Source organism: Ascidia mentula, chromosome 4 (assembly GCF_947561715.1).
Source record: "Ascidia mentula chromosome 4, kaAscMent1.1, whole genome shotgun sequence".
Lineage (NCBI taxonomy): Eukaryota > Metazoa > Chordata > Ascidiacea > Phlebobranchia > Ascidiidae > Ascidia > Ascidia mentula.
The window spans coordinates 8349003-8364755 of record NC_138569.1 but is presented as its reverse complement, the minus strand read 5'-3'; the positions used below and the strand labels follow the sequence as shown (position 1 = coordinate 8364755).

Here is a 15753-nt window from a genome sequence, read left to right as displayed (position 1 = left end):
TAAGTTATTAATGAACAATACTCTTGTTTTGTAATGGAATTTTGTATTTAAAATGGATCTGCAAAGTGAACCCGAACCGGAACTGAACATGTTTCGACGTCTTTAAACGATTGCTTTCTGAACCAGTCATAAATTTTACGAGTCGAGCAAAGTAATTTTTAAAACATCACGAAACGGAACTGAATCCGTATAACAAGCAGGGGTTCGACCATTTCGGCTGTTGGGTGGAATAATCTTTCGGCCAGCCCAGCCAAACGCACGCTGATATACCTATTTAGTATAAGTATTTTTGTTGTTTTGTAAGTATAATATAAGTATTTTTGTTGTACAAAATACCGTAAAAAGGCGCCAAGTGTATGGCATCATCCGACAACCTAACGTACGCGCAATTTTAATAGGATAAACCCTGCACGTTCGTTACTAATCCGCTAGGTGTCGCTTTGACGACAATATGGGTTAGGCGCATAGCGCCCTCTAGAGTGGGTCATGGTCAGACGTCAGGTACGCGTGAAACATGATGAACTGTCACACCGATAGCCAACTATACCAGCATCAAATCATTGGCAGAGGCTTTACCGTTTAAAGTGAAATCCGCATATGACATTTGAAGATCATACATTCGAACTGCAGTTAAAAAAATTATTTCAGGTTTATAGATCCTAATTTTCCGAAAATTTGAACAAATTTTTGTTACACACTATTACCATCGTAAACACACCATTATTTTTTCATTTTTTATTGGTTTGTTGTTTTAATTTAAATGTAGGATTTGAAAGACCTAAGTTATATTTTAATGTGACTACATAATACTCCATTAAGCTGTTTGTTATTCATTTATCTATTGCTCATTGCATTTTCTGATGCAATAGGACAGACACTATAACCAGATACCAACATTACAACAATCGATTCTCGAAAATTCTTCACAACACGTCATCAACAAACTCAGAGGAGAATAAGTTGTTTTAGCGGCTGAACATGCATTCGTGCTCACTTGTGACATTCGGAGTGGCTACTCCAGTCCCATCTGAAGTGTCTTGTTTCGTCATTATGCAAAGAAACGTGTCCTATTCCATCATACGGCTCACATAAAGGTCGCTACTGTTACCTTGAGTCCATGCAGTATTACAATAAATCTCGTGTACAAAAAGTCTTCAGTAAGAATGGACACTATCGTAAAGCTGTCAATCTGGGCTGTAATCGTCGTTCTGGTTGGAGGTCAGCTGAACCACATCCTGCAGAACACGATGATAGAAGCAGGAATTATTTCAAAGAAAGTGGAGATATCGGACGCATGGTATAAAGATGGGCTATATGTGACACGTTTATGTAACGCAAAATTACACAAATAAATTTATACATGTACACATAAGTTATTCCTTGTAACCTTTAAGAGAATCACTTTTCGTATATTTTATTGTAAAAACTTCGTTCTTTGCAGCATTATGGAGTTAATCTTATCTACTTCTTTAGTACACTTTGATTTGAGAATTGATGTCTTCGATTAATTTTCTTTAGCAAATTCGACACACTCCCAAAATGGTTTAAAGATGTACTTCAGTGTGAACAGGCGAACAAACCAACCACCCCGGTTCAAAAGACAAAACCGAAACTAAAAATGACGCTTGATTTGGACAAGGACTTGTTGCAAGAAATCCGCTTCGAGAATCGAGAAAAAACACTCATTGACAAAGTGGTTGATTACGTCAACAAAGCGTTTGCCTATCTTCAGAGATTGGTTCTTCCAGAGAAGTTTGTATTGCCATGCATTCTGGGAGACTGCAACATGGACAAAAAGATAAAACTCGAAAAGGAAAAATATTCTAACCTCATTGGACGCAAGGTCCCGGTGACGAAGCCGGACGAAGATACAGACCTTCAAAAAAAGCATCAACAAACTAAAAGCTGATTTGGCGTGGCTGCAATATTTCCAGTGATGCTGTTTTATTGCCTTTTTTAATTTTAAACGAACTATTAAGAATGAGAGCATTATTTAACCCAGCAACTTGGTATATGCTTTGAAGAGGTTGTTTGTTATGTTACGTGTTTAATTATTTCGTATTTTGTATAGGTTGCTTTACTGTTCAATAACTGTTCAAACTCCACGATGGTATATAATCATTGTGAATAAACAGCACGTAAAAATGGCAATTTGCTGCCCGTTAAATATGAAAAATAACAGCAACTCAGTCACGCTCATACCTGTAGCGTCAAACTAGTTTACATTTTGACTGTTGAAAATGTAGCTTGTTTATTTGGCATGCTTTGTTCCTTTGGCAAGCTTATTTTTGCGGTAAGCTTGGTTATTTCAGTTAATCAATATTTGCACCTGTCAGAGCAGCGTCGATATCGATTCACAATCGTAAATTGTCAAATTTTGGGCACCTGGCGAAGGGAAAACAGATGGACGTTTTCGCTGTTGCATGGGCACTTGCACGCTCTTGTACATTATTTTTGGAATAATTAGTTGCCCTGCTCACACCGAGTCTTTATGCAGCTTGGGTTTGTTGCTTCGGAATTAAGCTACCGAGGGATCAATCATTTTCGATTGATTTTGCGCTTCGTACAATTTATCACCTACCGCTGTCCTCGTGAAAATAACACGTCAGTGACCACGTGAATTTTTAATATGAGCCGATCGATAACTAAGAACCTCATGACGGCGAGGTACAAACGCGGTCATATTGCTATGTAGCAAGAACTCGAGTGATGACCATAAGCACAGGCATACACGGTAAGGTTCTTTAAATACGGACTTCGTGTTTGCAATGCATTGTAGAATTGAATATAGGATATTTAAAAAGTTATATTACATTTAAATAGAATAAGTGATACTGATGATGCCGAATTATAGGCGAAATATATATATATCAAAAACAATGGAAAGATAAAGGACTTAGGTTTGCTGTAACTTGTTATAAAATCAGATATCAAGTCTGCGTTGCCATAAGACTGTCAGGAGATTCCCATACATGTTTTAAGAGTTGTATTAGGTAATTTAAGTTAAAAACATCCTTATTTTCGGTTTTGCTTTGTAGAACGACTCAAATGTGTTTGTAAATACAAAGGTACAGTACAAACGAATTTTCAATAAAGATATTGAAGAAATTTGGACATTTTTTCATGAAAGAGTAGGCCTACAATCTGGTTGAGCAGTGCGAGTATGCTTACCGGTGCTGATAGAGGCCGTAAACGCCGTCCCGGTAAGAATTCAACCACTATTCTGTCCTACTTACGAGAAACTTTTTTCGGCGACTGGCAAATCTGGCTGTTACGTGGCTTTGGGGTTCTCTTCTAAGTCTCATTAAAACTCGTTAAAACAATAAATCAATTATTAAACGTGTTTTCCAAATTCTCTGTGGGTCAGTTTAGAAAACTTGCATAAGATATTAATATTTATAACTTTTTTATTGCACGCATTGACAAAAAATCCCAACAGATAAACTTTAGTGTCTCTCTGCTGTTATTTTCCATGCGATCAAGAATGAATGGCCGTCATAAAAGGGAACACCAAAGTAACTGCTAGACGCGCTATTTGCCGTTAATTCCACACATTTTTCTTCGCCTAAACGAAAAATTTTGTTCTTTGTGCTTGGTACTCATATTCTTCGACATTTTCTGCTTTGCTTAAACGTAGCATTTTCCCGTAAAAGGAGTTTTCGCTGCGCTACATGCGTTTTACTGAAAAACTCCTATCTAGTGATGTCTTGCGCCGGATAATGACCAATTTTCAATACCCGGACCTGGCCGGAATTTTACCGGATAGTTGGGAAAGCATTTTGTCCTAAAAACGGACAAACATTTCGCAATTACTCGTTTTGAGGACCCAGTCTGTAATACTCGCCGACTTCCGATTTTTCTGTTGTTTGTTATAAAGGTTTTTCGTGACGTGTTATACCATTATTTTCATATCCATTACAAAATATTACCTAATGGACCGTGTCATCAAATTTGTTACGTTTACAAAAATTTCCATAAGATCATAAAAAATTATATTTGACCAAAAATCGTTGGTATTTACTTCCTACATCTACGCCCACATGCATGATTTTTTCAACTCACTAACTTAAAAGTAAAGCATTCAAAGTACAACCGCAAACCTACAACTAACAGCCATTTACCAAAACACAGTTTTCGAAAACTACCGCCGTTCCCACTATCGGAGTTTACCATAACAGTGTTTCCAATGGCAAAATTGTCGTTCTTTGAAACGTAACGAATGAGATATTCTTGACTAGCGCTCAAAAAACGTTTATTAGGGGGGTGTTTGATGCATGTATTCTAAACGTTACCAATTTCTTACAAATGTCGATATAGGGTTAATAAATGCCCGCGTATATTTTTTACGCTCATGATAAGCTTACCTTAACATATCATTGATCATTCTGTTTGGCAATCAAACATTTTTGTCATACCGATAAAATACACGAATCGGTGTAAACAAACTGCCGGATCCAAATTATCCGGCCGGATTTGATTGATAACTATCCGGATCCGGCCGGGACGGATAATTTAGAACTGGGAACATCACTAATCTAAATCTTTACCCACAGCATTGTGACGTCAGGCCTATTGTTGACGCAAAGTCGAAATACTTGTTTAAGAAATAATTTTGAAATTTATAAATTAAAAAAAAACTATTCTACCTATTAGGTCCATTGTTTCTTGATTGAAATGCAGATGTTACCACCAGCAGCGCACTCGTGTAGCGGTGGCGTGTTTGCAGACTGTATTGTGTTGGCATCTCGGAAAGATATACCCCCGGGGTATAATTTATTTTAGATTTATTTATCATAAAATAAAACCGACTATTTTACATAACTTGGACAGCAATTAAACGTTCAGCCATTATGCTAGGGTTGAAATTGGAACTCCAGTGTAAGTTAAGGATTAGTTTCCACTAAGAGTATAGTATTTTTATAAGACAGGCCTAGTTGAAATTAAAAACAGTTTTGTAATTAACAATACATTGAAAATCGTTCCTAAAATATTCTAGGGTAATTTTAGATTTCGTTTCAATAAATAAAAGTAGTAAGGTTCATTTTATCATTGGGTCTTGTTTGTTTTTGAATGGGCTGGACCACACATACTGTTACTGTGAAAATTTTGTTCGCAGGGTGTGTACTGTTAAGTTCCTGTAAATGCATTTTTTCTAAAGTACGGAACACTGCAAGATGTTTTTGACTGTGATAAATATGGCATATCAAAGACTACGTGCTCACACTGTTGACAGATGGTGGAAGATTCGACGCATGAAAGAGCAATGTTTGCACTATAAAAAAAGGAGTTTAAAGGCACGGTGTGGACTTGGGTATAATAGCCTGCGCAAGTCATTTCTGCATCAGACCAGAGGCAGAGCATTAAAAGTGTATGCAAGACAAAAACTTCAAAGAGAACGTATGGATGCAGCTTGTCAAGAGCATGCCACAACACCAAAAAGGTTTCAAGAGGGATTAAGAAACTCTGGAGTTGGCCTTAATAGTCGAATGCTAACAATTTTGTCCATGTATGAACCACAGACATTTGAAAGGCTTGTTGAACTCGCAGAAAGGGCGGGAATTGAAAAGATACGTAGCCACCATGAAGTACTTACAGACCGAAGGTTCATGAAAGACAAAACTGTAGTTTAGACTTCTGTCAAAATCTTCTTAGTTGTGTTTCATCTGATTGTGTTTCCAAAATTGCTTAAACTTACATTGGATTTGTATTAATCTGGAAACAAATTTTAAATTCAAAATCAATTTTCTTCCTTTTAGGTTTGTATGTAATCTCTGCCAATGCTGCTAGCTACATTTTTTACTTAAGTAGCACACATAATGAGGTATTTTACATATGTCTTGTTATCCTCCATTGTGGCACTGGCACATTGTCAGTCCTTTTTGGACTATTTGAACTATGTGGCTGCAAAAGAGTTGGAGTATGACAATGAATACCGGATGCTACAATTGCGATCTCACCGTAGCACCTATAAACGCCCAGGTGTATCACAACAACAAAAGGCTGACACTTGCAGCAAAAGTACTGAAGCATATTCTGACGATAGCAATGTAGTTGTGGACATCAGGTTTCCAAAAGCACGTGTCCAAAATGTAAGTTGATATGTTAAAACATATAGTAGATTTAAAATCTTTTAATGGGAACCACTTCTGCGCTTTATATATGAAGTTTGGACCTGTGCATTCCACTGGTGGGCCAGGAAGTCCTTTCAGGATGACTGCAGACAATGTTACCATATTGATAGGCCAGAATCCCAACTGTTAATGTCATATCCCATGGGTAGGCAAAGTTGCTCACTGTAAGAGCATTCCATGTGAAGACAAATTCGATAGTGATAACCAGGGCGTCAATTTTTTTGGGTTGGGGATCCCAAACGATGGTACCATTAAGTTTTCAACACTATGTAACCATCATTTAAATGTTGTTTGATAGAGACTCGAAATACAAATTTCTTTCCAAGAAATTGTTTGCGGTTTGCAATTAAACGACTTATACTGGTAACAACGCCTTCGAACCACTTTTACCACCAGCATGTATGACAAAAAACTACATGTAAATAGGAAAATCGTTGCCGTACAATCTTCGAAAAAAAGAAAACTAGCAAGATCGATGTAAATGTTGCAAGATTGGCGTAACCGATACGTTAGGCTTAATTAAGTTATGGACTTTGGTAGATAGCAATGGTCTGTTCGTGGTACTGTATACCGGTAACTTAACATTTATTCACGCCGCCAGTGTCGTCGCATGTCGAACACTTAGAATGGCATAAATCGACACCCTGGTGACAACAATTTTCTACATACATGTTTCAATCAAAAGTGGGTCATGAGCTGATAAATGTTGGTTTCACTGCCATGTAAGCAATGATTGTAGGTAACCAGACTCTTGAACATTGTTAACCTGCCTGTTTACTTCAAAAACTTGACTAAAGTCATATTTACATTTTTCTTGACTCAAAATACATGGTCTTACGACCCAAAATTGGGTTGTGACCCACCATTTGCGGTGCTTGGTTTAGACCTTTGGGAAGTTTTTATGTGGTGGTAAAAATAGAAAACAAAATAATGAGTAATGTAGTTTATTCACATGACCTTTGTGTTTCCAGGACGATGAATATTTGTGCACAGCCCACCCTGTGCCCTTCAATGGTGAAACTAGTTATGTTGGTAAGTGTTTTAATTTATTTAGTGGCACAGCTGTGAATCCAATAGGTTTTATGTCCACATTCTTTGTGCAGTTGGATTTACGCCGCAAGCTTCCATGAACGCATCACACCACATGCTTGTATTTGGGTGCAGCACTCCTTATTCCCAGAAACCTTATTGGTTTGTAACTTTACCCAGCTGTTTTGTTAAGGATGTTTTTGCTTAATTCCAGTATTGCTTCAGGCGTTGTGGAATGGGACAAGTGTGCAATGGTCAACAGAACACCATTTGGGCTTGGGCCAGAAATGCTCCTCCCTTGAAGATGCCACATGATATTGGATACAGGTGAAATTAAGTTATAAACAATATTGTTTTGGATTTGTTATCAGTGCTAGTAAAAGTATAGTTCTGGTCATAATGTACATAACTAAACTCCTCATAAAGCATTTATTGCAATGACTGCAGCTAATTTTAGAAAATCTTGCTATGTATGTAAAATACTTTATTGTACAAACATCATTATGTTAAGGATTGGAAATGAAGCTCGAACAAACTTCATAGTAGTACAAATGCACTACTCCAGGAGGCTTCCACCAGGCAGCTATGACTGCTCTGGTGTTACCGTTAAGGCCACTCTTAAACCGTAAGTAAAGAGTTTTACTTTAAAATATTACAGAACTTAAAAATATCATGAATTATTGCAGGCAAAGGTACCTTGCTGGAATATTTTTACTTGGGGCTCCATTCATCAACATCCCACCACATTCCAACTCAACAGCTGATGTTAGCTGCCATAACTATGTTCCATCAACCCTGCATGTGTTTGCATTTCGAACTCATGCTCATAGTTTGGGTAAGAATATTTGAGAATAAGTAAGAATAAGTGTGGATTCCTGTAGCTGTTAAATATATACTTTCCACTGCCTTGCATTTTTCATGGCCTAATTATGCTTGCAATATGGCAAGAAGCACCAATTATAGTTCAAATACTTTAATTCCAGGAACTGTAATAAGTGGATATCGAGTGCGAAATGGTAATTACAAGATGATTGGAAAAGGAAACCCTAAATGGCCACATGCATTTTACACTCGAGTTGGCGGAACAATTGACTTGGAAAATGGAGACACACTTTTGGCTCGTTGCAATTACGACAGTAACAGAGACACAGTGACAATTGCTGGGTAAGTGGTGCTTGTTGTACAGTGCGGCAAGTAACAAAACGCTTTCAAATTCATCGGGAGAACACAATAGAAAATTCAATACCTCACACAAAGTTTTTACTCCATAGTTGTTTTGTGACTTTATTTGGTCTTTAGGCCAAAGTCAAAATATATGTATTCATACATGTAATTTCAAAAAGACTTTGCCAAATTTTAGAGTTCTTTCTGGTAACTGGTGGACTTACAACATTACCACATACAAGTTTTACAAAAACCATCGGCAGCAAAAGTGTTTAGCTATTTAAAGCTTGTTGCATATTATTTTGTTTTTATGGTGATATGAAAGCAATTTTGTATTTATAGGCAAATCGTTATGACATATTTAAAGTAATTCTTTCAACACAATGTTTCTTTGAATTTTGCAGCATGGGGGGAAATGATGAGATGTGCAACTTTTATATGATGTTCTACACAGAAAGCAGTGACGTTGCCAATGCTGCATTAAGTTGTTGGGGAAATAACTTACAAACCAGGTTTCCAAATGGAGCTGATGATTTGGCACCATTTCCAGGTTTTGCTGGAGAAGGTGTGGCATTTCTAGTGGTTGTTTTTTTTTTAACCAAAAACTTAGTTTTTACCTTGGCAAAAAAATATAAAGGCGTTTCTATAAAAATACAGTGTGTCTATTCTGTACGGAGCTGATCAATCCATGTGGTTTGGTTCATTCTGGGTACCATCTTACATAAACTTATGCTCTTTAATGCTTTGTGTGTGGATGTAACATTCTAATTCAACCCAAACCCACAGACAATTTGTATCACAAAGAATATGTAAATTTTTAGTGCTTTCCCTTGGAAGCAGGATATACCCTTGTGGGCACAATCACTCATTATTTATTTTTTTTACTTTTCCTGAGACAGCATTGTAACCAAGTTGCTAATTAGGTGAGGAGAAACATTTAAAAAGCTTTGTCCACTTGTAGGAGGGAATTGTTTATACCCTGACCTGTGTTTTTAAGATATTACAGATTACATTTTTAAATAGATTCCATGGTGGCCATTTCAAGTGGAAGAGTGCCCATTCCATCAGTACCAGAGATGCACAGTCACCATCACCATATGAATTCTGCCGAAGAAAATACTCAAAGTGAACCATCGAATAACTCACCCCAAGATGACAGCCAAATACACACTGGTTAGGAAGAGTGTTGTAGTGGGTGGAGCACATTAATAATGTGCAGATAACTTGCATGCTAATTCTCCTTATAACAAGCAAGTAGAATTACCTTGCATGATTAGTTGTATCTCTGTAGACGACTGTAAAGAAGTGCCTGGTTGTTTTCAAGGCATTAAACAAACTGAACAGACAGACTGTTAAAAATCAATTGCAGAATACATGATATGATGTTTTCACATGAGTTGTGTTCATATCATTTGTGCAATTGTACTTGCTACTGAAAACTGACAACAGTTATATTGCTCACTTTCTTTTGTGTATATATGTTTAAATGTGTATCGTGTGGCACCAATTTCATCTTCTTGAAAACATATCATCAAATAAATACCAATTCATCTTAAAAACACATATCTATTGTGGCCTTCACAACTAAACTAAAACTGATACCAGACAAGTTTTTTTTCATGATAGCAGGATATCAGAATCAAACTTTACTTAGATTCCCAGGTTTTAAATTTGCTATACGAGTGTGTTGTTTACTAGCCTTTTGTAACTGGGACAGTCCAACCCACTGGCATGTTGTAGTTGTGGTTCCCTGACAATCAAAAGACCTAAAATTACATTTGTCATTCATGTTCATTTGTAGTCTGCAACATGAAATGGTCCAGCCAAGCATCTTTGTCCACATTGGGGCAAGTGGGAGGTGTGGCAGTTGATTCTGGAGGTTTTGTTCATGTTTTCCATCGTGCATACAGAAGGTGAATAGTTTGTTTTCAAATCCCAACTTTTTACAAGTTTTTTCATTTCTGAGGGAAATTATAGACGTATCATCAATTTAACTTATTATTAATCATCAGTTTTTGTAAATTTATGAAACTGAAATAGTTTGCCCAAAGATTTTGTTACTGTATATACTACAAAAATCACAACGAAGAATCCGTATGTACTGCGACATAAAATATTAATCACCTTGAAATATTACTGTCAATTGAAAACTGGTAACATGATGGAATGTCTCCATGGAACTGTGAAAGAATTCTTGATGATCCAATTAATAATTTAGATCACCTTTACATTGTATTTGTTTTCCAGATGGGATGCAACATCCTTTGATTACAAAAACCGCTTTACTCTTCCAAACAAGCCGATCACTGCAAATACTGTCTATGTTTATGACCCAGCAGATGGAACTTTAATACATCAGTGGGGAAATAACACATTTTTTATGCCTCATGGTGCAAGTTTTGATCATCATGATAATATTTGGTTGACCGATGTTGCAATGCACCAGGTTTGTGGAACTGTCTATTTGCATGCGTGTTATTTTCCACAACAACCACTGATTTAACTTACTTGTGGCTGTTATCATGCAAGTTTATGTTTTTATTGCTCTTTTCTTTTCCTGCACCTATTGCAACTTGTGGATTGCCATCCCAGGCATTTGGCCTTCACTGTGTTTCTGATATGCAGGTTTTTAAATATCAATATGGAGGTAGTCGGGAAGCTTCGTTGACTCTGGGGACCAAAATGATACCCGGAAATGACAAGTCTCATTTCTGCAAGCCTACAGATGTTGCTGTTGAGAAAGATGGCAAGTTGATTATGTGCTTTATGAACATGCTGGATATATTTTTTTTTTGTAAAGGAGATAAGAAATAATTTAAACAGTTGGTTGGAGTGACATTCATTTTGTTTTTGTCCAAACCCTTCAAATCTTTGAACAATATTACTCAAAACAAATAATAAACATTGTTATGCTTTTCAGGAACAATATACGTATCGGACGGCTACTGCAATGGCCGAGTGGTAAAATTTAATGCCAATGGAAAATACATTACTTCTTGGGGTAGAATGTCCAACAAAGGTATGTAGCCGCGGTCTAGGTCCTTATACATTTGATGTAATTTGTTTTCTGGTAACAGTAATCGACCCAACACCTGGAACGTTCAGCGTGGCCCACAGCATTAAATTAGTCAAAAACGAACAACATGTTTGCGTTGCTGATCGTGAAAATGGGCGCGTGCAATGCTTTACAAAGCAAGGCGAACTCATCAAAATAATCCAGGACCTCACCGTTATCGGAAATGCAATTTACGCCATAGCTTACGACGAGGACGACGGTACCTGTTTTCATTTCTTGTTGAGGCAAAACGTGATTGAATTTCTCTTTTTTTTGCGAAGATGTGATGTTTGCAGTGAACGGGCCTCCTTCGAACGGAATAAGAACAGCGGGTTTTACTATTGACTACGAAACCAATCAAGTTTTGGATATTTGGGAACCGTCCAAATCAACTGGTCTTTCCTCACCTCATGACATTGCCATTTCTCCTTTTGCGGACGAGGTATTGTTTTTAAAATAAGTAAAAATATAGTGTTAAAGGTTGATGTTTTTAACGCAACAAATGTTAATTTCGACCCCGACAAAATAGTACCATATTTTTTCAGTTGTATGTGGGACAACTATCGCCGCACTGGGTTTACCAGTTCAAATTAACATCGCCGACCCGACAAAGTGCCTCACAAAGGGTTGCAGCGAAAAAACACGACAACGAAAACGCCATCAATAACATGCCACACGAAAGTCAAGGCCGTGAAAATTTGGAAGAAATCAAACGACCCGCTGACAACGCCAATGCCAACATGCCAGAAAGCGTTGGAAGAGAGATGATTCCCGGACAAATAAAAGACCAGTCTAATTTTGCAGCGGCTGAGAACCCAACAACTGCTGAAAATGAGCTCCCATCGTCAGCACCAATTACTTCCGACAACGATGTGATTGAGGCCGATGTTGCCGCTGTTGCCGCTGGAGAAAGTGAAAGCGCAATGATTACCAGCCCAGATGAAAGATTTGTGCTAAAGACCAAGAGTGAGGTATTTCCAATTCCAATTGCTGCTGTGTAATTAAACTTAAAATTACATTACGGTAAATTGCCAAATTATAACGAAAAGAGCAATGAACTAATCCGCATTGCTGCATTTTTGTAAAATCGTGACTTACACAACGTTTAAATAAAGTTCGTTAAACAGCTTGCGGCACAAACAAAAATAAATGCCTCATGCCCAAAGCGCCAAAAATCACCATGTATTCTTGGCTATAAAGGGCATTTCCAGAACCGTCACAACTGCTCTGGTTGTCGTTTTACTGTTGATTCCCGTCATTCTTTTCTTCCTTGGAATTTGCTATGTAAGATCTCGCACGCGTCGTCTCAAGAAATATCAAGGTACATGCATAAATAATTTTTTCATAAAATTCTTAGTCAATATGTTGGAACAAGAATGTGCAACTTGATTAAAATATTTTCAGAAAGGTTTTATTTTTGGGTACTAACGTCTATGTATATTACCTGCAAGGTGATAAAACAAACACGACCATCGTAGATACCTTTTTGACGATGCAATTCGCTCTATGTTTAGATTTCCTGGCTGACGAAAAGATGGACGTGACGCAGAACAAATCGTTTATGCCAGTCACCGGTAAACTGAATCTGGGCAAATTCTTCAATAAATCGAATCCCGAACAGCAAGGCTTTGAAAGGTTGACCTTTTTAAATTAGTAATGAACTTAAAACCACGAATCGGGACTGACATTTGAGAAGCCACTGCCTTAGCATTAATGCACTATGCTCTTTTATTCGTTTAAAGTTTGAAGCTTATCTTACCGTTGTCACGCCCTGCATCGAAACATGACTAATTTTTTAGGAATGATGTAGTTCATAAGTATTAAAATGAGCAGAAGTTTTTGTGTATTTTCAGCTATATGAATTTAATCCTAAAAATAATACCGCTCACTTAATAAACTCTTTTTTCCTTATTTATCGGACACAATTACGTTTGTAAACTTGTATGAACGGTTGCTGGACGTTTCGTATATGACCGTTGTCAACGAGATGCATATTTAGTAAATGGGTTTGGTGTTGTTGCTTTACAAACAAATAGTTGACAACCTTCCTGCTTAGAGTGAAAACAATTGAGGACGATGAAGACGTGGCAACCGACGAAGAACCAGAGATCAGCACCAACGATTATGTGGCGAAGGAGGCCCACGATGAGAGACAAGCGGAATAAATAACATGTTATTACTACTTCGATTGCTAGTACACAATGTATATTTGTGATGTTAACGAATTTGTAAGCTGTCGGATGGTTGTTGTGCTGTTTTTTGTTATGATTTCTGTAGGAGGTTTATCGGTACGCGTAAAAGCTCAATTGCATCAAGGAAATCCAAACTGTATTTTTAGTTGTACTGTTTTCGTTTAAAATTCGTCAAAGTGACGTGGTTAAGTTTAGTGAAAATATTTGTGTCATTTCCTTTGGTTCGTTCTATCTATAGCTGATGGAGCCATGCGTTTTCTTAGATTGGTTGGGATTTTATTCGTGCGTTTTGATGCAGAAAAACACACTGTTTTGTAACATTCCTTTTTACCTACAACCTGCATTTCCAAGTAAATATATATTGTTTTGTTTTTTTAACCCAACATCCTCTGCAGTATATGCCGACATACAACAATATTTTGGTCGTGCATGTGTATTTGCACCAGTATAAGAAAAATTAAGTTTGTCAAAACCTTTTTACAAACCACGCCTTGCCATAGTTTTTGTTCCATTTGTGCAATGAGGAGTATTTTTATTCAAGTTGTTCTATTCCGGTTTGTTATTTCCTTGTCCCATTTAAATTTTTACTGCACTTAAAAAGACCACTGGTATTAAGCACACTTGCTGCACAATCTGCCAAATAACACTTTTTCCCACTTTGTACATTGCTATATGATTGATGTCAAAACAGAATTGTTTCAATACGTCTGATTTAAATAGGTGTTTTTTATTGAAGCGTTACCAGCAAAAAGTCGCTGCATGTGACTATTTTTCCATGTTAGCTGGTACACTTTATTGTCGTTATCCACTTTATGCTGTTATGAATCGTCACTCTCGTTAAGTGTGGTAGTATGTACACATATTCGAGTAGAACGTCTCTTGAGTTACGCATGCAGGAACGACCACCTTTCCTCCAGCAGTACAAGGTCCTGCACTTCTTTGAAATCGCCATTTTTATACGTTAATATTTTGTGTGCTTTTTTGTTGGTCAACCCCAGAGGTCGGGAATCTATGGCTCGCGAGACAGATGTGGATCGTTTGATGTCGGCATTTGGCTCGCAGATAAATCGAAGTTGGCATTTATCAGCACGATTGTTACAAATACAACTTTTTCTGTAATTTTCTATAGCGTAACAATCGTGGTAAGCAATGCCAGGCGTTATTTCGGACGCTTGAACTTGTTGAAAAAATATTATATTGCCTCCACAAAAATACAATTAAAGAATATGTAGCTTTCATGGCGCCCTTAGTCAAAAAGGTTTCCTACCCCAGGTCCACACTATACATTGTTTGACATCAATATGTAGCTCGTCGTTTTAAAACGTTTTGGTTTGATTATGTCATAAACTCCCTTACTAAATGGCCAAAACACATTCGGGTTCTAACTTTAGTGATGTTTTTGGTTTCCGTGTGTGTTTTGCATTGAAGCGGTTTGCTTTGTGTATTAAAGGACATTTATCTTTAGTTCCTTGCGGTTATTGTTACCGTGTTTTTGTTTGTTTCTTGTGATTACTGGAGATTTTCTTCCCACCCATAATGTTGTCGGTGTTTAATAAAAGGAAAAGGCAAATGTATGACAGATTCCTCGTGACGTGCTGTCATAAATAATTAAAAGGAACGTACGTATTTAGCGGCAATGCTGAACGTGCGTTTAATCTCATGGGGCAAGAACGTCGAACGGGTCAGCGACCATCTGTCAAATTACTGGAATCGAATAAGCACGTCAAACGTCTGGACAAGAAAAAATTCATCCAAAGACCACATTTAAATTTCACCTTAACTGATGCGGGGATATATCAATTTTTTGAGCGTTTTCAAAATCGGAATTTATTTTCACTGTGAATGAGATCCAAGGGCAAGGCATGGTTTGTTCTGTAATTTGTCCCGTGAAAACATACATTGAATGAATTTCGTGTAAAAGTAGCATTTTGGACAAATGAAACGTATATATTTTTTGATTAGTGCTTACATTGCTAGTTTAAATAAAACTTTTTGCTAGTGTGAAAGCTAGCACAGTGCCACTCAACAGCTGCACTGATGAGACCTCACAGGTCGAAACAGTGCGTGTACACACCCTGTCTGCAGCTTTGCAAGAATGATCTAGTTCTCAAATCTGCACTGGTCTTGTCTATCAGCTGATACACAATTAAAATGAGCACAAGAAGTAAGTTACAACTTAAAG

The 15753-nt window shown here is 37.3% G+C and overlaps 2 protein-coding genes across 2 annotated transcripts; both read left to right on the top strand.

The window, feature by feature from the left end:
* The first annotated feature begins 1163 nt into the window (after positions 1-1163).
* On the top strand, positions 1164-1909 carry LOC145898001 (uncharacterized). Its single transcript, XM_082986454.1, has 2 exons — positions 1164-1297; positions 1519-1909. The coding sequence occupies exons 1-2, from the start codon at positions 1164-1166 to the stop codon at positions 1907-1909; spliced, it is 525 nt and encodes a 174-aa protein (XP_082842580.1).
* Positions 1910-5760: 3851 nt separating this feature from the next.
* LOC145897494 (peptidyl-glycine alpha-amidating monooxygenase B-like) lies at positions 5761-15139 on the top strand. Its single transcript, XM_082985806.1, has 19 exons — positions 5761-6089; positions 7103-7163; positions 7235-7322; positions 7386-7487; positions 7672-7785; positions 7847-7995; positions 8144-8324; positions 8729-8889; positions 9348-9497; positions 10126-10237; positions 10572-10770; positions 10950-11070; positions 11245-11343; positions 11402-11599; positions 11661-11821; positions 11925-12350; positions 12580-12700; positions 12894-13014; positions 13436-15139. Exons 1-19 carry the CDS (start codon positions 5817-5819, stop codon positions 13542-13544), a joined length of 2946 nt encoding a protein of 981 aa, XP_082841932.1. The 5' UTR covers positions 5761-5816; the 3' UTR covers positions 13545-15139.
* The last annotated feature ends 614 nt before the right edge of the window (positions 15140-15753 follow it).

What these genes read in the sequence shown, in the direction of transcription:
- LOC145898001 (XM_082986454.1), top strand. Translation starts at nt 1,164, where the DNA reads ATGGACACTATCGTAAAGCTGTCAATCTGGGCTGTAATCGTCGTTCTG. An exon ending in GTGGAGATATCGGACGCATG is followed by an intron (nt 1,298 to 1,518) that starts GTATAAAGATGG and finishes AATTTTCTTTAG; the next exon opens with CAAATTCGACACACTCCCAA.
- LOC145897494 (XM_082985806.1), top strand. Translation starts at nt 5,817, where the DNA reads ATGAGGTATTTTACATATGTCTTGTTATCCTCCATTGTGGCACTGGCA. An exon ending in GGGTAGAATGTCCAACAAAG is followed by an intron (nt 11,344 to 11,401) that starts GTATGTAGCCGC and finishes TTCTGGTAACAG; the next exon opens with TAATCGACCCAACACCTGGA. An exon ending in GAACAGCAAGGCTTTGAAAG is followed by an intron (nt 13,015 to 13,435) that starts GTTGACCTTTTT and finishes CTTCCTGCTTAG; the next exon opens with AGTGAAAACAATTGAGGACG.